The sequence below is a fragment of the Physella acuta genome, unplaced genomic scaffold (genome assembly GCF_028476545.2).
Source record: "Physella acuta isolate Inbredline_101_S28 unplaced genomic scaffold, ASM2847654v3 ptg001480l, whole genome shotgun sequence".
NCBI classification, from domain to species: Eukaryota; Metazoa; Mollusca; class Gastropoda; family Physidae; genus Physella; species Physella acuta.
This window is the reverse complement of record NW_026732995.1, coordinates 97,487-123,510: the sequence shown is the minus strand read 5'-3', so window position 1 is coordinate 123,510 and position 26,024 is coordinate 97,487. Positions and strand designations below refer to the sequence as shown.

At 35.4% G+C, this 26,024-nt stretch overlaps 1 protein-coding gene across 8 annotated transcripts; it reads right to left on the bottom strand.

Moving 5' to 3' along the window:
* Positions 1 to 1,312: 1,312 nt before the first annotated feature.
* Positions 1,313 to 24,723, bottom strand: LOC131928246 (uncharacterized). 8 transcript variants are annotated; one of them, XM_059284204.1, is made up of 8 exons: positions 24,094 to 24,109; positions 23,514 to 23,640; positions 20,830 to 20,897; positions 20,583 to 20,717; positions 16,953 to 17,048; positions 11,557 to 11,756; positions 2,234 to 2,830; positions 1,313 to 2,151 (listed from the first exon to the last, which is right to left on the bottom strand). In XM_059284204.1, exons 3-8 carry the CDS (start codon positions 20,869 to 20,871, stop codon positions 2,022 to 2,024), a joined length of 1,200 nt encoding a protein of 399 aa, XP_059140187.1. In that variant the 5' UTR covers positions 20,872 to 20,897; positions 23,514 to 23,640; positions 24,094 to 24,109; the 3' UTR covers positions 1,313 to 2,021. The 8 variants fall into 8 exon arrangements, with proteins under 8 accessions (XP_059140187.1, XP_059140184.1, XP_059140191.1 ...); XM_059284201.1 differs by lacking the exons at positions 23,514 to 23,640; positions 24,094 to 24,109 and adding an exon at positions 24,702 to 24,723; XM_059284208.1 differs by lacking the exons at positions 23,514 to 23,640; positions 24,094 to 24,109 and adding an exon at positions 24,702 to 24,723 and having other exon boundaries at positions 11,557 to 11,705.
* Positions 24,724 to 26,024: the final 1,301 nt, after the last annotated feature.

The following is a 26,024-nucleotide window of genomic DNA, read 5'->3' as shown; positions in this document are numbered from 1 at the left end:
ATTTATAATAATTTATAATGATATATTTAATTCCAATTGTAGATAAAATTGTTTTTTAAAAAATTGAATAGCAATGAATGATTATATTAAAAAATAAGGAAATAATGGATCTGGTTGAATTTGAAAAAAAAAAATACAATTAAGAATGTAGAATTATACAAACCTAAATATATTTCTTTTTTTTAAGAGTGATCATCTCCCCTGTTGTACTTTTTTTTTTCTTAAGTACTTAAATCATTTTAATATTACATCATGTCAAATTGCTATTTTTTTTACAATGATTAAAAAGCAGTTGTGTTCCGTTTGATATGTTTTTGGTTGATTTGTTTAAATATTTTGTGTTGTGTTTTGTGTGATAAATTGTTATGTGTTATTGTTATACAGAGTGTTTTGTTCTTAAATGAGTTTTAATGTGTTACACAATAGCAAAGCAATACCATACAGCTATTATATAATATATATGTGTATATATATGTATGTATGATGCCTTTTTCTACTAGCTGCTCCACCTAAACGTGCATGGGCCTCTGTTAAGTCTCTATAGTGCTTTGTTTAATACTGTTGATGGTGTAAAGGCTAAAAAAAAACTCTTACTAATCGTGAAGAACAAAGAGCAGCAACTACACTTCTTCAACTGACTCAATTTTTGGCAGCCCAGTTCTAATGGGCTCTTGCATGGTCGCGCTTCCCTTTCTTCAACAGTCTCCTTCCAGCATTTTCATGGCGTGACCACTTTCTCCTGTGTGTTACAGTCTAGTGCCGTTTTTTTTTCTCCAGTTTTCCTTAGAGCATGTCGGATGTCCCCTCTGACTGGTTTTTATTTTTTTGTCTATGGGCAGCGGTCACCTGCTTTGAATATTTAATAAGTTCCATATTAATTATTTCCAAGCTGAACATTTTTCAGTCCCTTCAGCCATGACTGAATTAATTTCTTAGATTTATAAGTAACTTGAGTTTTAAAAATTGGTCTCCACATTAGGCCCTATTATCTGTTCGTTATTAAAGTCAGTGAACATGACCTTACCTGACCAATCAGAGACCCAGTTATCTCTACTTTTGATTTTGAATATGGTCATCTCTAACTTAGTTTTTTAAAACAAATTCCAAGTTTAATTTGTGTCAATATCAGATACTTTTGTGTTGCCATTGGAAATGCATTTATTAGTAGAAAACATGTCAGAATTGTGTTCTTTCCAGATTTGACCACAAACACTTCCACATCAGTTATGTGTGTGAAAATAATTTAGTGAAATATAAACAGAACACTTCAACAAGCAAATGACAACTAAGCAAAATCAACACTACACATACTACTTTTTTTGTGTGCTTGTAATTGATTTATTTATCTCTTGAGGACAAAAAACTGCAAGGTTTAAACTGCTCTGTTTAATTAATACCAGAGTAGCTTTTTCTTTCAAACCTAGCTTTACAATGAAAAATTAAGTTCTAACAATACGCTTCATGTTACACACAGAGAAAGTAAAACAGATAATTCTTTTATTTAATGAAGTGGCACCCTTACTCTCTCTCTCTCTCTCTCTATATATATATATATATTTATATATATATATATATATATAGGCAAAATGGACCTTTAAAATAACACCTGAATTCTACATGTCAGCACTCTAATCAAACACGTGTCCAATGTACAACATAAATCTGCAGAGATAGAACAGTATAACAATGACAATTAAATAAAACATTTCTTAAAAACACACCTCATTTTGGCAATACAAGTGATAATGTATGTACATTTTTTTAAAGAACATTCTAGTGGAAAAATATGTTTAAATAGCTGTTTTTTCAAAATCAAAACAAAAGCTTTACTGTAGTAGATTTTCTTTCAAACCAGCTGAAAATTTTTTTTACAAATTTTCTGTAAACAATCTTGATGTATAAATGTGTTTACACATGCGATATAGACATACATGTATGATAAACAAAACAGAATTAGTGAGGCATCTCCAAAAGTAAAACATCCCTTTACCAAATACTTTTGTTTTTGTAGTCTCTTCTAGTTATTTTTCATTTACCATTCCTTGCTTTATTAATTTTGAAACACTAAATTCAAATAAATCTAAATGTTCCTTGGGACCTTTGTAATAGCTGAGAAGTTCTTTTTTTGAACGGACTTTTATGTTTTCAGGGCTGAAAATAAACAAAGAACACATTTTTGTAAAACATTTGTATTTATAATGGTAGTGAATGAAAAGAATGTAAGCAAACTAACCTGTAATAATACACATCATATTTCCCAGCAGAAACACCAGAAGATCTTTGTACTAGTTTTACTTTCCATCCAGGTGGGAGCTGTCTCTTACAAAGCTTAGCAGATTTTACAGGACGTTGTTTACTTTTGGGGATTGGATGTTTAGTGTAAGGTGATGATATCCTTTTTCTAAGGACTGGATGCTGTAAATGTGTTTGTGATCTAGTGCATTTTGTTAAGACTAGTGGTTTCAAATGAATATGTGAAGATCTACTTTGTTTAAGGTGTGACTTAGGTTGATTTTTCCCACTGAAAACACAAGGTTGTACTGAAGATGGTGCGTTGTCACTCAAAAGTAAAGTTTGAGGAGAAGATTGTTCTATGTCACACAAAAGTGAAGTTTGAGGAGAAGATTGTTCTATGTCACTCAAAAGTGAAGTTTGAGGAGAAGATTGTTCTATGTCACACAAAAGTGAAGTTTGAGGAGAAGATTGTTCTATGTCACACAAAAGTGAAGTTTGAGGAGAAGATTGTTCTATGTCACACAAAAGTGAAGTTTGAGGAGAAGATTGTTCTATGTCACTCACTACTGAAGGCTTTTTTTCTAAATTTTCCAACCTAAAAAATAAATATATATTATTATTACAAATATTGAAGGAAGAGAAAAAAAACCCCAATAAAATGTAATACCACAAAAAAATAATAGGTCTCAAGGTCTAACAAAACACTAGATCATTAGATGCTAAATACATTTTGATAACCTTTAGCATTTAATATACCATTTTCTCTTCTCTCAATATGTTATGCTATTCAATAGAAATGGTTCAAAAAGCTATTATAGGTCAAAATTAGCACACTGGAAAGTTGGACAGATATCTGACTTGAGCGGCATGAAACAGTATCCAGCCGAGCCCCTAAGCTCAGTGACAGCCTTACAGTACAGATAGAAGTCTAGCACACTCATTTCAGTCCATGCTACTTCTTGACAAATGTAAAACCTTACCAGTTGAAGGTCACAGTTCACTTTCTTATATGACCAGACAACACGCTAGTTCTTCACTAAAATGCGTACAAGACATTCTCAACAGAAGATCACTGGACAAAATCTTCAGTCTGTGACAAAGTATGAGATAATCCATCGACTGGGATATTAAAACCCCAAAACAGAACAGGCAAACACCATGTAACAAGCATTGCAATGGAACCCACAAGGATAGAGAAAAGTGAACAGCAAGTCCTGAAGGATGACTGGTGAAAGGGAAGGGCTCACATGGGCCCAACATGAGATCACAGGAATAAGTCAAGTAAGTCATACTACAATACAGACTGTGTAGACTAACTTTGAACATTGTCAACAATAAATAGCAAAAATTTTACAGATGGTTGAATGTTAGATTTAAAAAAAAGCCTTACAAAGGCTATTTATCAAAATGAAGCGTTAGCCTAATACCCTTAACGACCTACTGATAGTGTTTTAAAGTAAATATTTTCAGTGGCAGCATTGGTACTGTCGAATTCACAAATTATGAATTACTGAAAAGTAGAAAATAAAACAACTAAATAGCGGCATATGATATGCCGCGGGTTGGCTCGTAGTAAATAATATAGGCCCAGATAATTAAAATAAAGAGAAATCAAAGTAAAAAAAAACATGTATATAGTGAGCACACAGCTTTATTTCTTAAAAAGGAAAATGGTGTAGCCACTGTGCTTGCGATTCAACAATGAATTATTTAAAAATTAGAGAACATACAATATTTTATAAATTTTATTGGAGTGCCAGCTACTGGAGCTAGACAGTTTTTATAAATATAATGCTGTGTATAATACCACGGGTCGTAGACATTACCCACATGTTATTACCCCTCCCTCCCATCCCCACCTCATGGTAGTGATTTCCCCAGCTTCTTTGCTTATCTCTATCCTTCAGAAACAGCTTCAATGGACAGGGCTAAATATTTGTTTGCTGAAAGGCCCGATTTCTTTGAAAACTTGCATCTGCCAAGTTCATTAAACTTATTGAGATCGCGTTACAACTATACTGAGTCTATTATTAAGAAAAAAATAGATCTAGTTTTTAGAGTAGGGTCTATGTGACACTCATTCCCCCTCCCCCCTTCATTTCTTTATGTTATCTCCCATTCTAAACCTAAATAATTAGCCTATGACTTTTTTTATCTGCCTGTTTTTATAGTCAGTTGATTGTGTGATCCCACTAGCACATTCTGGTGAGCCTAAAGATTTATTCATGTCAGACGGAAACTGAAAATATGTTGATACACTTAAAACAAAATATTAATCAAGGAACAAGATACATTTGGTTAAATTACATTTTTTAATTATTATTTTCGTAATTAATACCTAAACTGGTTTTAAGGCAAAATTGTAATGCCTTGGACATTACATTTTTTTAAATTAAAACGTATTTGGGATTTAATTAAAGAAATAATAAGTAATTATAAAAATGTAATTTTAGTAGGGCCTAGAGAAGTTATAATTATGAAATCGTGGGCTCAAAAACTCAAGATCAGTATAACCTATTTAATTTTGCAATCAGCTGAGACCTAGGGCGCGCTTACTAGTTTTCGACGCATGCGCACTCATCTGAAAATTCAGAACATGTACTATGTTTTCGCTCAGCGAGCAAAGACAAACACTTGACCCAGAACATAAAAAGGGGCGTGGTTTTGTGCCCTGCGACTCAGAAGATGTTCCATATACTCATAACATGTTTAGTATACACTTTAGTAGGTCAAGTCTAGTATACATGTCGTAAGTGTAAATGCTTGAAAGACTTACTCTACAAGGCCTACTACCCAAAAAGATATTTATGATAATGCTATGTGTGCATTTTATAACAAAATAAACCAAAGGAATTTTTGTGCATTTTGCCAGTAATAAATAGTGATAGTGAAGTCAAAATATTGTACAAATTACAACACACTCTTTCTTCGTGTGATTTACTAATTTAAACTAAATAGAAAAAAATTAAAATTTGTGTTTGTGGTGAGGGTTAAATGTTTATACTTTTGAGGTTGTTTTAGGTGTAGATTTATGAAATTGTTTTTTTAGGTGTAGATTTTTATGTCGGTACTAGCGTACCCGCCCCCCGCGCGTGGCCGCGGGGTGGAATATAGTCTGACGAAATATATTAGAAGGATATCACCAATGCATTACCAATCATATGTTCTTAGACGCATGTCCTTCTTTTCAAAAACTGTGTTATTTAAATGTAAACAATGCCTGCGCTTGGATCATAAATATCAGGACACGGGTTTACCTACACTACCACATGAAAACCTTGAGTGTACATTAATCACTCACCGAAATAATATGGTAGAACACACTTCGGTGACCGCCTCTGTGTCAGAGACGTAGAGGCCCGCTCTCAGGAGCCCCCCCCCCCCCCCGATTACACTACCGCATAGGCGCGGCGTACGACCCCTGGCTCCTTAAAATAGCATCCTGTTAACAATGATGCAGATTGCGTCATTCACTAAAGTGACACAAATGAACAGGATTTGTTATTTAACACATAAAAAAATATTAAACATCAGTGTGACTGATGCAATATGTTAGCGTTAGTAATGGTCTATTCTTAGATGCTCGATCTCAATTTCTGTTTGGATTATCTAAAAATAGATGCTAATTGCATCATTCGCAAAGTGACAAAACCGTTTGGATTTTTTACGGACAAAAAGAAACATCCCAGTTAATAAGCTACCCTTGGTTAATTTTTCTGATTATTAAAATAAAGCGTATTACATGGCCCTCAGCGGCCCATGTGAGCATTTGGGGCCGAAACAGACATTTTTATTTGCAGCCTAATTGTCTATCACACTGCTTAGACCAAACGTATTCACCATAGGGCTCACGGGAAAGACCAGGGCGCCAAATCGCATCCTGGGGGGGGGGGGGGGCCCATGCAAAATTAAATCCCCCGCCCCCACATACCCCCTATTCCCCCCTCCCACCCCAGAAACCTTCTCAGGAGTATTCATCAACTCTCTAAAGTTTTATGGCACCGGGATAAATTGCGTCGAACCCAATTGTCTTTTATTTTTATATACCGTATATTGAGAAAAATCCCACCATACCGTGGCGCCACCCTTGCGAATTTTAAAAATGATTTTTTACAGAACCCTTCCCTGGAGTGTTCTAATCAAGTCCCTAAAGTTTGATGGCTATCGGATGAACGTTGTGAGACCACAATCGACTTTTATTTTTATATATCGTATATAGAGAAAAAACAAATCGCGCCCTGCCGGGGCGCCACCCCTGCGAATTTGAAAATGTTTTTAGTGCAGAAAGCTCCCCAAGAAATAAATTCAACTTCTTCCCAAAGTTTCATGGCGATCGTATGAACGGTGTCACGGCAATTCACTTTTATTATTTTATATACGGTATATATAGAAAAATCGCACCCTACCGTGGCGCCGCCCTTGTGAAATTAAAAATGATTTTTTACAGAGCCCTTCCCCAAAGTGTTGTCATGAGCTCACCAAAGTTTGATGGCGATCGGATGAATGGTGTCAAACCAAAATAGACTTTTATTTTTATATATCGTATATAGAGAAAAAACAAATCGCGCCCTGCCGGGGCGCCACCCCTGCAAATTTAAAAATGTTTTTAGCGCAAAAACCTCCCAAGGAATAAATTCAACTTCCTTCCAAAGTTTCATGCCTATCGGATGAACGGTGTCACTGCAATTCACTTTTATTATTTTTATATACTGTATATAGAGAAAAATCGGACCCTCCCGTGGGCCGCCCTTGCGAAATTAAAAATGATTTTTTTACAGATCCCTTCCCTAGAGTGGTATAATGAACTCCCCAAAGTCTCATGGCTATCGGATGAACGATGCCAAATCAAAATCGACTTTTATTTTTATATACCGTATATAGAAAAAAAAAACAAATCGCGCCCTGCCGGGGCGCCACCCCTGCGAATTTGAAATTTTTTTTTGGCAGAAACCTCCCCAGGAATATTCTCAACAACTTCCCAAAGTTTCACGGTGATGTGATGAGAGGTGTAGTAATGCATAAAGGAGAAACAGACACACACACACACAAACATACAGTGCTTTTTATATATTTAGATAGATTTATGAGGTTGTGGGGAGGGGAGATTTATTTATATGGCTGAGGTTGTGGTAAGGGTTGGTTTATGTTTATAATTATATTCATGATTATGGTTGTGGTTTGTTAGGGTAAGATTTAGAGTTCCGTAACCGTGCAACAATAAAGTGTCCTTTATTGATATGTTTTTCACAATGGCAAATGCAGGGCCTGGCCAGGACGGCTGGTATATATATAAATTAAAGCATGTCTGTCTGTCTGTCATTATGATTTACTACACCATTCATCCAATTGCCAAAAAAAAAAACTGGAAAGTTTTGAGAATACTCCAGGGAAGGTTTCTGTCATGAAAATGGGAGGGGGTGGGTTTGGTTGATGAAACCCTTATAAAATGTTGTGTCATTCTGGTGTGTAGGAATAGATTACACCAATACATGATGGGTATTGCTATAAAATGATGAAATAAATGACAGGAAGTTTTCATGCCAGAAGTGTAACAAAATTCTTGAGCGGACAGTTTTTTCACAACAATGTTGATAAAGTGCTCCTATAGTTGCTAAAATTAAACAAATAAAAAACAATCATGGACGGGTGAAGAAAATTTATCAAACAAAGAGCAAAGACAACAACATAGCAACAATTATGAAGAATTATGTCAACTGAAATGAAATAGGCTACTTTCAGGCTATTCAACATCCTTTCAATTTAAATTTTATGAGGAGAAGAGGGGAGGCGGAGAAAGAATCAGTGAATAGATGTAATGAAATATTGACTAGCTATATCATATATTTTATATTTTAAAACATTTCTTGTACTTTTATGTTCTAAATCTAATTTTCTTAAAATGGTTCCCAGAAAAAAGCGCAAAGAAAAAAAGCGCAACGGAAAAAGCACACACAGAAAAAAGCGCAAACAGAAAAAAGTACAAGCTGAAAAAAGCACATACAGAAAAAGCGCAAACAGAAAAAAGCGCAAACGGAAAAAGCACAAACACAAAAAAAGCGCAGAGTAAAAAGTGCAAACTGAAAAAATGCACACACAGAAATTTCCGCACACAGTAAAAGTATCGGCGACCAACAGAAATTTCCGCACACAGTAAAAGTATCGGCGACCGTCGTTAGTTTCGTAAACTGCACTAGACATCTTTTTCTTTTAATGAAAATTCATTGACATATGTTACATCTTTTGCGACAGCCTTAATTAGTGCGTTGGGCTTGTATGAAAACTCACATCGAACAAGCTCTATTACATGCTATTTATTTTAACATGACAAGGTCGACAATAAACCAACACAAAGTCTGTATATAATTAACGTCTTTATTGTTTGAAAGTACAAACGAGACCTAGACTGCCTATTAGAGAATGGACAGCCAAACTTTCCTAACCACACCATTTATACCCTACCTAACCTAACCTCTAAATTTCCTGCAATATGTCACTTCCCTCCCAATCGTTCCTATTCTACAGAATTGTGTGTACTATTTATTTACATTCTTTTATCTCAATATAACTAAAATAGACTATAGTTTGAAGGATAATGAAAACATGTAAACAAAAGGGTCACTACTCTAAATTTATGTGAATACATATATGTAACAATCCTAACATAAACCAAAGCATGTACTGAACAGCTACAAACATTACCCCCCCCCCTGAGCAATTACCCCCCTGTCAATTACCTCCCTGGGGAATTACCGCCCCCCACCCACCCACCCAACAAGATAGAATCCTGATTGTAAATCTAACTCTATACCTATATATTACCATAATCCTAACCTTAAGACAAAGACAAAAATCCTAAGAATTCACCTCACCCTAAAATTAACCAAAAACCAAACCCATTCATCAAGACATTGATTTAAGCCTAACCCTGACCCTAACGCTAACCCTAGCCCAAACTCAAACCCTTGCTCTAACCCTAGCTGAACCTTAGGCTATGACCAGGGGTAATGTCCTACTGGGCGGGGGTAATTGACAGGGGGGGGGGGGGGGGGTTATTACTCCGGGTGTAATGACGGAGAGGGGGGGGGGGGGGGTATTGCCATGTTCCCTTACTGAACAGCATAATGGGTAGCATGTAGCCTATATAACAGAAGAGCTGTGGATGTTGACATCATTTTGCATTAGTCCGGGAAACATTTTCAGTAAAAAACCTTCAAAAACATCCCATAACCTTTTTATAAAGAAACAAAGAGAGATTAAGTTTTGTTATAACATCAGGCTTTGACTTAGACCTACTCCAATTGCATCTACATTGTTAAACTGATTGACTATGTAATGTAGGGCTTAATTGGATCAATGAACTAAACTTGCGCCAAACCAGTTTGAAAGTTCGAGTTTTTAACACTGTTACTAAGCTAGCAAAAGGTAAATGTGCATAATCTATATCATCTATAATAACACCCAACCACCTACCTAACTACCCACCCACACATCTACCCACCTAACAACCTACCTACCCACCAACCCACCCACTTACCCAACTACCCATAAATAAATATATATGTTATAACTGTGGCATTGTGTCCCGCAACTATGCAGTGAGATTGTCTACACTACCATTATATTCTGTCTAGCCATTCAGTAGTTCATCCCAAAGCACGACGACATCAATGTGTACAAATGATTCGACAGGATAACACTATTTAATTTTACTATTTATTGCACTATAAAAAAAAACATAGGATGACTTGAACGAACGAAACAAAGACTGTACTACAGTACCACATCACCTTAACACAACAACAAGAGTACTTTTTAACTTCTTTCCCCGCCAACAACGAACTAAGACATCACATTGTAACTATTCAATGCGTCATTAACTTTCGCACTAATATTCGTTCACACCAATCCTCAGATATATATATATATATATATATATATAAATATGAGGTAATTAGGTAGGTAGGTAGGTAGGTTGGTTGGTTGGTTTGTAGGTAGGTGCGTCAATATTAAATACATCATTGTTATTATGTGTGCTTTATCAGGGTATTTTGGTGCAAATGAATGTAAGTGCGAGAGATATGACGAATGCATGTTTGATGACGCGGATGAAAGAGAGTTAAGTTTTGCCATAGGAACGGGTTGTTATGGTATGCAAGCTAGTTAGCTCGGACTAGAATGTGGGAGATACTTCGTGTAATGTCGATATCAAGGATAGTTTTATGTTTCTTTATGCGAGAATAGTTGTTGAATAAATATTGACCAAGAAAATAATAGGAATTGTTTAAAGCGATTATCGCCTGTATCGTGGTGATGTGAATGCACATGGTAGTGGTATGCTTTAAATGGTAGTAGATCACGTGATCAAACACAACACTCCCACAGCAGTCCTAACAGTCGTGTATAAATGTGTCATCTAGTCCATATAGGTCTTTGTGCTAAAATTTCTCTTTGCGCATTTTTTGTTGTGCTTTTTTCTGGTTGCGCATTTTTCTCTTTGCACTTTTTTTTGTTTGCGCTTTTTTTTGTTTGCGCTTTTTTCTGTTGGTCACCTCTTAAAATATAGCATACTCTAAGGTGGGTATAGATTAGCATAAAAAGTAAAACAAAATGGCAGGGTAGATAGGTAGTTAACCTGTTTCTGTAATATCACACCCAGCCAGCTTTAAGAGCTGGGTGGTAAAGAAACACACAAGTTTCAATAAGCAGAATTTTCTGCAGCTGACTGCCCAATCATAATTATAAGTACATCCACATGGGTTTCATTTCTCTTTTTTTGTTTATGTATCTTTCTCCACCAATATGACTCAATTAAACTCAAGCACTCCTATTTAAATTTATATTGTGCTAGCAAAATCATTGAATTTTTGTGTTAGTTTTTCATATGGATACCCATGTGGATCAAACCATCACATAAGTTAACTTGCTCTGACCCCCACTACCCTGTTCTCTATGTGGATGTCAGATATGAAAGTTGTACAAATTCCTAAACTGAGGTTTTCTCAATGGTGTTTATGTAAAATGTACATATATAACTAGACACGAAACATAAATGATACTTTTGTAGGTTGCAGGAAAGTCTCCACAGCTTTCAGCAACAGTAAACCAATTCCAGACCAACAATTAAACTTTAAAGGCAATTAAATAAGCTCCTTTAAAGATTAGACTGGAAAACACTCTTTTATTTCAGTTCTAAATATCATTATGAAGATACATTTAAAGAGCTGTGTATATTCAACTACACTCAATCCCCACAAAGTTTGAATAAAAACAAAATAGGATACAAGTATAATAAAAGTATGATAATGTTTCAATAATACTTACCAATTAAAAACACTTTGTCTTTCATCTGTGTTGGATATAAAGGCAGTTTGACTTGAAACTAGTTCAGGTAAATTACCAGAAATTGTGCTGCATTCCATATTGTTAGATAATGCTTCAGTATTGGTCTTTTCAACTGGTTTTCCAACATTCTTTTGGGAAAGTGTGTTGATTATTAAAAAAAAATTCTGGAAAGTTTCCAACTGTGTTTAGAAATTGAATTAACATTTGAAACAGTAGGGTTATTTATTGTAGTCCCCTTCTTGAATAAAAATAAAGCATAGTAAACTTTTAGAAGCTTAACAACTGTACTTTTAAAAATCGGATTTAATTTAATTTAAAAGAATAAACTCATAATTAATATTTTTCCTTTCATAACATTAAAAAAAAAACATTCTTGTCTATTGATTAAATAAAATTGTGATAAAAAAATTGGTGAATTTTTTTTATTGATGACCAATTATTTTTATCCATTTTGACATTTTCATATATCTGCCTTAGGCACATTATTTGGTCTAGTGCCTGATCCACACAGCTTACTATACAGGAAGAAAAATTGATTCCCATAAGACTAAAATATCATTAGTTATGGGCCATTCAAAAAATTAAAATACATGTAAATAAATTTTGAGTGGACAACACCAGTTGACAAACTAAAAAGAATATAAATATGAACACTGAACTTCAGCATACAATTGCTAAAATAACTGCACACAAAGGAAAGTCCTTATCACACAACTATGGAAAGGGACAAAGCAGAAGCCTATGGCATCACAGATCAAAAGGTGGAAGTGCGACTGGGTTGGGCATATTCTGTTAAAAGATGCAGGAAACCTGCAGGGAAGGCAAAAAAAAAAAGGACATCCAAGACAGACCTGAAGGCTTCTTAAAAAACTATCGAAAAAAATAGTCGAGGAGATGGCAAAATACAAGACTTTTGTAACACAACCCAACACTTACAGTAACACACAAACTTACAGTAACAAACTTACAGTAATACACACAACCCAACACTTACAGTAATACACACAACCCAACACTTACAGTAACACACACAACCCAACACTCACAGTAATACACACAAACCAACACTTACAGTAACACACACAACCCAACACTCACAGTAATACACACAACCCAACACTTACAGTAATACACACAAACCAACACTTACAGTAATACACACAACCCAACACTCACAGTAACACACACAACCCAACACTCACAGTAATACACACAACCCAACACTTACAGTAATACACACAACCCAACACTTACAGTAATACAACCCAACAATTACAGTAACACAAACTTACAGTAATACACACAACCCAACACTTACAGTAATACAACCTAACACTTACAGTAACACACACAACCCAACACTTACAGTAATACACACAACCCAACACTTACAGTAACACACACAACCCAACACTTACAGTAACACACACAACCCAACACTTACAGTAACACACACAACCCAACACTTACAGTAATACAACCCAACAATTACAGTAACACAAACTTACAGTAATACACACAACCCAACACTTACAGTAATACAACCTAACACTTACAGTAACACACACAACCCAACACTTACAGTAATACACACAACCCAACACTTACAGTAACACACACAACCCAACACTTACAGTAATACAACCCAACAATTACAGTAACACAAACTTACAGTAATACACACAACCCAACACTTACAGTAATACAACCTAACACTTACAGTAATACACACAACCCAACACTTACAGTAATACAACCTAACACTTACAGTAACACACACAACCCAACACTTACAGTAATACACACAACCCAACACTTACAGTAATACACACAACCCAACACTTACAGTAATACAACCCAACAATTACAGTAACACAAACTTACAGTAATACACACAACCCAACACTTACAGTAACACACACAACCCAACACTTACAGTAACACACACAACCCAACACTTACAGTAACACACAAAGCTACAGTAACAAACTTACAGTAACACACACAAACCAACACTTACAGTAATACACACAACCCAACACTCACAGTAACACACACAACCCAACACTCACAGTAATACACACAACCCAACACTTACAGTAATACACACAACCCAACACTTACAGTAACACACACAACCCAACACTTACAGTAACACACAAAGCTACAGTAACAAACTTACAGTAACACACACAAACCAACACTTACAGTAATACACACAACCCAACACTCACAGTAACACACACAACCCAACACTCACAGTAATACACACAACCCAACACTTACAGTAATACACACAACCCAACACTTACAGTAATACAACCCAACAATTACAGTAACACAAACTTACAGTAATACACACAACCCAACACTTACAGTAATACAACCTAACACTTACAGTAACACACACAACCCAACACTTACAGTAATACACACAACCCAACACTTACAGTAACACACACAACCCAACACTTACAGTAACACACACAACCCAACACTTACAGTAATACAACCCAACAATTACAGTAACACAAACTTACAGTAATACACACAACCCAACACTTACAGTAATACAACCTAACACTTACAGTAACACACACAACCCAACACTTACAGTAATACACACAACCCAACACTTACAGTAATACAACCCAACAATTACAGTAACACAAACTTACAGTAATACACACAACCCAACACTTACAGTAATACAACCTAACACTTACAGTAACACACACAACCCAACACTTACAGTAACACACACAACCCAACACTTACAGTAATACACACAACCCAACACTTACAGTAATACAACCCAACACTTACAGTAATACAACCTAACACTTACAGTAACACACACAACCCAACACTTACAGTAACACACACAACCCAACACTCACAGTAATACACACAACCCAACACTTACAGTAACACACACAACCCAACACTTACAGTAATACAACCTAACACTTACAGTAACACACACAACCCAACACTTACAGTAACACACACAACCCAACACTTACAGTAACACAAACTTACAGTAACACACACAACCCAACACTCACAGTAATACACACAACCCAACACTTACAGTAATACAACCCAACAATTACAGTAACACACACAACCTAACACTTACAGTAATACACACAACCCAACACTTACAGTAACACACACAACCCAACACTTACAGTAACACACACAACCCAACACTTACAGTAACACACACAACCCAACACTTACAGTAACACACACAACCCAACACTTACAGTAACACACACAACCCAACACTTACAGTAATACAACCTAACACTTACAGTAACACACACAACCCAACACTTACAGTAACACACACAACCCAACACTTACAGTAATACAACCCAACAATTACAGTAACACAAACTTACAGTAATACACACAACCCAACACTTACAGTAATACAACCTAACACTTACAGTAACACACACAACCCAACACTTACAGTAATACACACAACCCAACACTTACAGTAACACACACAACCCAACACTTACAGTAATACAACCTAACACTTACAGTAACACACACAACCCAACACTTACAGTAATACACACAACCCAACACTTACAGTAATACAACCCAACAATTACAGTAACACAAACTTACAGTAATACACACAACCCAACACTTACAGTAATACAACCCAACAATTACAGTAACACAAACTTACAGTAATACACACAACCCAACACTTACAGTAATACAACCTAACACTTACAGTAACACACACAACCCAACACTTACAGTAACACACACAACCCAACACTTACAGTAACACACAAAGCTACAGTAACAAACTTACAGTAACACACACAAACCAACACTTACAGTAATACACACAACCCAACACTCACAGTAACACACACAACCCAACACTTACAGTAATACACACAACCCAACACTTACAGTAATACAACCCAACAATTACAGTAACACAAACTTACAGTAATACACACAACCCAACACTTACAGTAATACAACCTAACACTTACAGTAACACACACAACCCAACACTTACAGTAATACACACAACCCAACACTTACAGTAACACACACAACCCAACACTTACAGTAACACACACAACCCAACACTTACAGTAATACAACCCAACAATTACAGTAACACAAACTTACAGTAATACACACAACCCAACACTTACAGTAATACAACCTAACACTTACAGTAACACACACAACCCAACACTTACAGTAATACACACAACCCAACACTTACAGTAATACAACCCAACAATTACAGTAACACAAACTTACAGTAATACACACAACCCAACACTTACAGTAATACAACCTAACACTTACAGTAACACACACAACCCAACACTTACAGTAACACACACAACCCAACACTTACAGTAATACACACAACCCAACACTTACAGTAATACAACCCAACACTTACAGTAATACAACCTAACACTTACAGTAACACACACAACCCAACACTTACAGTAACACACACAACCCAACACTTACAGTAATACACACAACCCAACACTTACAGTAACACACACAACCCAACACTCACAGTAATACACACAAACCAACACTTACAGTAACACACACAACCCAACACTTACAGTAATACAACCCAACACTTACAGTAATACAACCTAACACTTACAGTAACACACACAACCCAACACTTACAGTAACACACACAACCCAACACTCACAGTAATACACACAACCCAACACTTACAGTAACACACACAACCCAACACTTACAGTAACACACACAACCCAACACTTACAGTAACACACACAACCCAACACTTACAGTAACACACACAACCCAACACTTACAGTAACACACACAACCCAACAATTACAGTAACACACACAACCCAACACTTACAGTAATACAACCCAACAATTACAGTAACACAAACTTACAGTAATACACACAACCCAACACTTACAGTAACACACACAACCCAACACTTACAGTAACACACACAACCCAACACTTACAGTAACACACACAACCCAACACTTACAGTAACACACACAACCCAACACTTACAGTAACACACACAACCCAACAATTACAGTAACACACAAACCTACAGTAATACACACAACCCAACACTTTAACATCACAGACAAGATTCTTGTAACACAACCCAATACCTTAACATCATAGAAAAGATTCTTGTAGTTGCTATAAAATGTTAATTCAGTGTATAAACCATCTATATGGCAAAAGAAGTGATGAGACTTAAAACTACATGTTGTCTGATTTTGGATTTAGGTCTTGATCCCTGATGTAATCGTAGTAGACAGTAAGGGGTTAATAAAGACATCAAACATACCTGTATATCAAGATTTCCTTTTTTAATTTGGATTTGCTGAATAATTTGCTGAAGGCTTCTGTATTGGCTTTTATAATTTTCTCGCTCCACCTGTACCTAAAATATTAAAAATAACCTTATTGTTTAAAATTTAAAAAAGGTAATACAAAATATTATGCTGCTTACTACATGTTGTTTGAACAATGTGTATCTTTTGAATTTATAATATTATTTGTTTTAAACACATTTACATAGGAAATTACTTTCAATACACTGGCAGCAAAAAATATATAGCAGTAGTATTAGAAGATGGGAGCAGGACATTTGAGAAAATTTATGAAGCATTTAGATGGTCAGCAGCAACTGCAGCTTGCATTTTTCTATGCCAACCCTAAACTTCTTCTTCTTCGTTCTTAATTATTAGTGTTGAAGGGGATAGAGATTTATCTGCCAGTGGGTTTGAACTCCAGACTTTGTTCGAATTTATCAACCATGAGCTTTTTGCCGACTCGACCACGCCTCCAACACAATTAAGCGTTACGTGTCAACTGGTTATGAGCCATTGAGGCCATTGACTCGATTTCAGCCTGCTTTTCTTTTTGGATTTGCTTCCATAGCCTTTGTCCAACCAAGAACAAACTACAAGTCAGCAGTTGTTTAATTTTGGAGTTGTCTCTCCTAGAAGAGTGGCTGTCCCCAGCTAACGAGCCTCATCTGCCCGAGCAACCCTAAACGAGGCAACTTATTTACCACCCAATGGTGTATGTTCCAGATGTGAGGCTCATAAGTGGAACAGCTCAGCCTCGATGCCTTACTCTGCCAATATAATTATCCTCAGAATAATCCAACAGTTGCTACATATTTTCTATGTGTTCTCAAAGTTCTTCAAACACATCTCCGATGTTTGCTATTGGTACAAAAGCCAAAGCACCTGTCATCCTTACCATCGTGACAAAATCTGTGTCACCTGTACTTTTTTAGCATAGGCTCTGTGTTAAATGATAAAAAACCGCCTTGTATGCTTATGCCATTCTGAAATAATATTCTTGGCGGATTTTTCCATAATCCAGCATAGCTGAAATAGTCTGTGCAGCTAACATTAGTTCTTTTAATTTCACAATAAAGATTGTGATAGGATTAGTTCTTTTGTTTGGCAGAAAACAGTAAAGGCAAGCAATGAGTGCATGAGCTGTGCAAAATTTTTAAAATATCTCAGACCCAACGCTACATGTTCCATCCATAAACCAATGTGACGATTGTTGTAATAAAGAGGATGATTGATCAGTGCGAAATATCAAAATTCTGCTCAAATCAGATACTGACAGATACTGACAGATATTTCAAAAGACAAACAGATGGACATTAAACACGAGCCCCATTAAGATTGGCAGCATATTAGGGTGTAACAAGTTTCACCTTATCTGCTGCTCAGGTACCTCCCCACACAAGATGCCTACCAAAATTTGAATTTTATGTAGATTGGCAGCATATTAGGGTGTAACAAGTTTCACCTTATCTGCTGCTCAGGTACCTCCCCACACAAGATGCCTACCAAAGTTTGAATTTTATGTAGATTGGCAGCATATTAGGGTGTAACAAGTTTCACCTTATCTGCTGCTCAGGTACCTCCCCACACAAGATGCCTACCAAAGTTTGAATTTTATGTAGATTGGCAGCATATTAGGGTGTAACAAGTTTCACCTTATCTGCTGCTCAGGTACCTCCCCACACAAGATGCCTACCAAAGTTTGAATTTTATGTAGATTGGCAGCATATTAGGGTGTAACAAGTTTCACCTTATTTGCTGCTCAGGTACCTCCCCACCCAAGATGCCTACCAAAATTTGAATTATATGTACTTCAAGAGTGACAGCAGACATGCCTACCCCTGGTGAGCAAAAGTAGGAACAAAAAAAAAAGGAATTTGAAGCAAAAAAGAGGAATATATGCCCAAATGCTACTTTGCTAAGCAGAAAATAAATACTAAGAAATTACACATTATAGGCCCTATGCACAGTTAATATGAGTGTTATAAATTGAATCTAGTTTATTTAGGTTTAGTATAGTTTATACTAAGTTAATTTTAGCCAGTATCTAGATCAACATACTAATGTAGATTACAGATTAATTTCAGCTTCCTTTTTTTAAATTTGTGATCCCCACACCCTCCATTTAACTATAATAAAACCAGAACTGTAGTTGTTATAAGTGTTAATATTGGTTCAATTCAACACTAGAGTAGTTGCTGCTACAAAAATTTGAAACTATTTTGGACCCTAGAAGGTCAGGCTAAGTAATTGAGAAAGATTAATTTAAACCAGAAAGAACTTAGTTTACACCTTAGTGATCCTATTCTACCAGAATTTATCTGCAGTATTTAAGTCTAAGATACTAAGTTACTTGATGAAAGGAGTTAGCAAAAGTAATTTGACATACCATTAAAAAAAAATTAGCCAGTGATTATTATCCCAGTATAAGTTAATAACAGAAAAACATTTAGGTTTTTAACCATCCGAGTAGTTTGTCACCTTAATAAAAATAAATGCTTTTCACGTAGTTCATTGTAGTGTGTGTTTTTAAGTAGATGACCAGTGTTAGACATTGGGACATTGGTTATGTTTTTTCTACCATTGCTCTGCCCCCCCCCCCCCCCCATTATCAGTGCTATAGTATAAGATCCTAGGATTCTTTGCAGCTAATAACATGCAAGTTTTTGTTAATAGCAAGCTCAACAAAAACCAATTTTCACTACTGGTATATATTAAATAACATATATTATACTTCAATTGTAAAGAATGACTAGAAGGAAAATATGTCAATTAATGTAGTAGCCTACCATGTACTGTTAGTTACATTTTGTTTATATCACTTTTATATAAAATAAAAATTGTATGTAAGCCTGTAAATTATAAGTAACCAACCACAATATTAAAAAGTTGCTCAAGATTTATTTAGATTTGTTTTTTTTCTTGCTTTTATATTTGCAAAATGATTAATAAGTTCCCTGAGGTTCACTTTAGCTGCTTTGTATTGCCTATACTTAGGATAGCCAGATCACACAGTCTAGTTTGGCTAATCGAATTACTATTATAATCTTTAATCATCTTAAGTTTGCTAAACGACCTCTCAACACTTGCTACTATAACAGGAAGAGTAAAATACAACAAGAAAGCAGTAAAGATTTCTGAAAATTCACTTTCTAAACAACTGTACTTCGTGAGAAGTAAATCTGCAAATGTTTTAATTGACATATTTTCCTTCTATCATTCTTTACAATTGAAGTAGCATTCAGAAATTGAATCAGGAGATAACATCTCTGGATACTGTTTTTGAAATTTTTCGCAGTTTTAAAATATCAGTCTCTGGTAATTTGAATGTTTTTTTGGTTCGAGTAATCCAAAACAATTTGCCAAACTATGCATGCTTATGAAACGATCATTAATTTGAGCATGTGTTATGTCCAAGACAAAATAAAATACATGCACTTTGAAGAGCTGTTCTCTATTATCAAAGTTTAATGCATGGCTGTCATTTTACTGGCTTGATTTTCGGCAACTTTTTTTATATCTTCAGATGAATCTCTCATTTTTATTTATTCAGACCCTATCTGGGTAACCTTAAAGAACCTTTAGTTTGAAGCTGTATTACTTACTTCTGCAAGGTAATTTTGCTCTGCTTCCTTCAAACGTTTTTCAAAATTGTCACACATCTTTTCAATGTTTTGAAATACTTTGTGAAGTTCATTAATACACGCAGACATATTGATAGACATTTCCTGTTTTATTTCCTGTAAGTTTTAGTATAAAATTAATCAATTGTTTCAAACAATATCAGCCTGAAAAACATCTGTTTGAAAATAAATAATGTAGTAAAGTCATAGATTGTCAAACAAAATGTACCTGCAGGAGATAAAAGCAGTTTTCCATTCTTTTTGATGCCATGTTTATCAGATCTTTGACCTTTTTAACTGGTTATCAAAACATGTCAAATAATAATATATTCCCATACATACATGCATATATATATATATATATATATATATATATATATATATATATATATATATATATATATATATATATATATATATATATATATATATATAATATATATACACACACACTACATTAGTGAAACAGGGGTCGCACACGGCGATCCAGTGACAGTGTAACTGGTGACTGCTGAGAGTGCCGCCGATGCCCCCTAACAACTAGTTGGTTGCAGAGGAGTGTTCTATCTTATATGTAATTAGGCCTAAGGTGCATTCAAACATTAAAGGCTTTCATTCAGCATGCCCAGTGGCATTTGGGAGCTAATGGGGACAAACCCATGCCCATACAACTATGATCCAAGAAACAGCGCTGGATTTGTTTATATTTAAATCATTCAGTTTTAGATAACAAGGTCACATATCTAAAAAATACATGATTTCAACATATTGATGAAAACCTGTAAATATTTTGTCACTCTAGTGTGTAGGATTTGATCGCAGCAATGCGTGACTGGTACAGTAGTATACATAAAAAATTTAAATGTCTGGATGTTGGTAGAATTATCTATTATGCATTAGTACACCATTAATCAAATCGTCATAAAAATTTAGAAAGTTGCTGATACTAATTTTGGGGAAGTTTCTGCCATAAAAATTTCAATATCAAAGGGGGTAGGGTGAGGTTTGATATCCAGAGTTCCCCTTAGCACCTGGAATCCATCATGGTGGTAGACCTTCTTCAATCAATGGAGCATCTACTGGGGCCCCAATGGTCTTGTAACATGGAATACCAAGGGCTTGTATGACACTGAGTATCCCGTCCCCACCACTCCTGGACTACGTCATTTAAATTTTAATAAAATCTCATTTATTTTATTTTAGAATTTCTCTACTCTAGCTAGTCTAGATTTAAATTATTCTAAATGAAGTAGTCTAGATCTGTAGGCCTAACTAATAGGCCCTAATTAATTAGGCCTACTATTAGGCTTAATTAGAACTATATCTATATTCTATAATATAATCTACGAGCCGACCCGCGGCGTATCACACGCTGCTATTTAGTTTTATTTTCTACTTTTCAGTAATTCATGATTTGTGAATTCGGCAGTACCAATGCAATAGGCGTCACTAAACCCGGCTCTACAATTGTAAACATTTAGCGTGAACCACAGCTCCCCAGACCATGTGGGGGTGGGGGTGATTGCGATATGCCTAGAGAGGAAGAGAGGGAACTGCTAGGCACGCTTACAGCTTGGTGTTTTCTAACACCTCCAAGAAGAGAATTATATATATAGATACTAATCATCCATAAATGATGTCACGCTTTTTGGACGATTTTTACCTCCCCCCTCTCCTCAGTCAGACAAAGCCAGACCCCCCCTTCTAAAATGATGTCACACCTCAGCCTACAACCCCCCTCAACAAAATTGCTGTTGAATTTTTCTTATAACATCGATATTTTTCCAAAATCTTGTCAGAACTCTGTCGACATAGATTATTTTGATCAATTTCTCTTACAATTTATTAAAACAGTTTTCTAAAATGCGAAATAACGGCTAAAACTCATTTTCTAACATTGCTTTTTACTTTCTCGTATATATACATATACAGAGAAAGTCTTGTAATCGTGCAAAAAAAAAAAAAAAAAATCAAGATTTTTACAAACCTCGACGTTTTACACCTCACTGATACGGAAAAATATAATTTTGCAATCTTGTCCGTATGTCTGTGTGTGTCTGTCTGTCTGTGTGTAAACACGATAACTTGAGTACCGTTACAGCTAGGTTAATGAAATTTCATATATAAGTATTTTATCAAAATCGTAGATCCTTATCAACTTTTGAGCGATTTCCAATAACCGGAAGTGGTACTTTTTCTACTTTGAATTTTTCAAAAGCCTATAACTTGAGTACTATTTCAGATAGATAAATGAAATTTCACAGGTATGTAAAAGATCTAATTCTCTACCTTCTGTCAAATTTTGAGTAATTTCCATTGACCGGAAGTATTAATTTACGCTATTTCCGATTTCTCAAAAATTGCATGTAAATTTATAAAGTACTAATAAAGTAATAATATTGTGCACTATTATGCACATTTTGTTTTGGCATTCGCTTGGTGCACAATTATTTTTTCTATGAGATTCTATTCTATTTTTAAAAGTTTAAGTAATTAAAAATCATGTCTATATTCCAAGTTATATAAGAATATTCGAGAAAGTTTAGGGGAGATCACTCCCGGTTTATTTTATAATAAAAAAAAGTGACGTCACACCATCTGACCCAGCCTCCCCCTCATCACACACCGTCACAAAATTACGGACCCCTCCCCCCTACGACTTTGACATCATTTATGGATGACCCCTAGGTCAATACTTATACTGCTATATTAATATTATACACACTTACTATTAACTAGGCCGACAGTGTATAAGTTATTAGAAAGTATAGTAGTTAGTAGGTCTAGGCCTATTTTTATTATTTAATATTATAATTTACCTATAATTATTAAATAGGCCTAGGACATTAGTAATAGTAAATAGTATTTACTACATTAGTAAATACTAGATTCTAAAGTAAATAAATAACCTACTTGATAATTTTATATAATTTCTATATTAATATTATTAGGCCCCTAGATCTAGTTATTAACTTATTAGATCTAGATCTAGTAATATTAGCCATATTATTAGGCATTAGGCCTATTACTATACAAAATACTATAAATAAATCAAATATTATAGATCTAGGCCTAATAGACTAATAGATCTAGATCTAGTAATATAAGACTATAGTGACTATAGCATAGGCCTAAGTCATAAGTCTAGATCTAGTTATTACTAGTTAAGTATACTAACAAATCTATCTTGATTCTAGAATCTAGATCTAGATTCTAGATCTAGAAAGATTGAATCTAGAATCTAGATCTTCTAGAGTCTAGATCTAGGTACTAGAGTAACTAGACTTTACTAGAGTCTAGTAGTAAAGTCTAGTTACTCTAGTACCTAGATCTAGATAGATCTAGATTTTCTAGATCTAAATCTAGAAAGATTTTAGATCTAGATTTTCTAGATCTAGAATCTAGACTAGATTCTAGATCTAGACTTGTAGATCTATATCGAATATTATCGAATCATTTAATTCATTTAGAATCTAGATCTAGATCTAGTTACATCGGCTAAGTGTTCTGAATTTACTGTTACAACATGACGTCAATGCTAAAAAAATTAGCGTTACCGTTCCTGGAACGTTAAATGATCCAAACGTTGATGTGTTCAGACATTTTAATATATATTATTTAAGTCATTTTAAGTTACCAACGCTTTTAATACTGGTAGCCTTTAATAAATTATATTAACCTGCCTGGGGCGCTCCAAAAAGGTTCCAGTTTCACGACAAATGAAATTAATAGGTCTACATTAACATAGGCCTACAGTGGCGTAAGGAGATTTAGAGGCACAAAATGACATGTTTATATTATTTATAATAATTTGTATAGCTTTTGTAAACAAATTGTTAACGGCTATGTGATTTTTTTAAGCAGTGGAGGAACTAAAAAAAAGGCTCCCACAAGAAGAAACTTGATTAAGGGGGGGGGGGGGGGGGCTGAAAGGGCTGCAGCTAGAGGTCCCCGATTTTTAGGGGCCCCCAAATTTACCGCCTAATTATTGGTTTTCATTGTAAAAAGTTTTAATGTTTGCTTCACAAGCTTCAATTTTTTTCAAAATTTCTAACACTTGCACACATTTACGTATAAATACAACCTGTCATCACCCCCTACCCGACATCTATAATATAACGCAGGTAGTAGTGTGTCAGTCCTTTCATCTTCCTTCCTTTCGTCATCGCTATAAATTTTAGAACCGTAAACACACCACATGTTGTGCTTTTTACTTGCATCGCAGTGACTTATTATAAACTAGCCATCGGTACCCGTTTCACGGGCAATTCTGGTGACTGTTAGCTCTCTTCTCTTTACATACAGGCTACCCGGTTTTTCTTTAGATATTTATCTCCGGGTAGGGCATTTAAAACTGTCCGGGGGAGCGTGGTGTGTGTGTGTGCGTTTGGGGGGGGGGGGGAGATTGTGGGTAGCGTTACGCCTATGACTATGATTGCAACTTTTGCGAGGCTGTACTCAACAATTTCCCAAAATTTCATGGCGATAGGATACATGGTGTAGTAATGCATACAATACAGTAAAATGTTTTTCACATATACAACTGTATGTGGCCAGCTTACGCGTCAGATAACCGTCTGATTTAGGGACCATCCACAAATGACGACTCGCTCTTTTTAAGGACTTACAAAAAAGCCAGACCCTCACTCCGAAATGACGTTATTTATTAATAGCAATAACTATAAATAATGTTCACTTAATTAATTTACTAATGAATAACTTTTTCTAAATAATATTTTTAAAAAAAAATAGTCTTACCATCTTTGTTTTATGAATTAAATTAATCAGCAAGTGAATTTATAGCTGCTGACTAGTGCTGACTGGTGTCTGACAAAAAAGTGCTGTTTTTTAAAATTATTATTTGTAGGATACAGTATAGTACGGTACAGAAGTTCTACCAATATCACAAACATACATTTTACGTTGAAAAATATAGTGGATTTCGGACCAGTGTTAGCCCCCCTCCTCCTCAGGAGAATTCAATCCGCCCCCGTCCCCAAGAAAAATGTAAGTGCCCCCCCCCCCCCGGAGAAAAAAGTCTGAAAGAAACACAATCTTCCTGATTGAGGTATAGCGGCTAAAAGTAGGAACAAATCGGGTCTAAATTATAGAAGTCTACCTTAATTCTGTATGATCTACTAGTGCGACCAGTGTTCCTTTCAGACTTTTTTGTACCCGTAGGGGGGAAGGGGCACTAGAAATGTTCTGTGTGTGTGTGGGGGGGGGGGGGTCTGACACTGGTAAAAAGTATATTTTCTATATAAAATTCTATTTCGGTAAAGGGAGCGGTAGAGGTTCTTCGGGGGAGGGAGTGGCTCAACCCCCACCCCACCCTAAGATTTGCGTGAAAAAAACTCTAAATGCGACTTTTGTCAAATCTGAGAATAGGTGCATGGTTTAGAGGTAAGTCTTCGACTATAATTA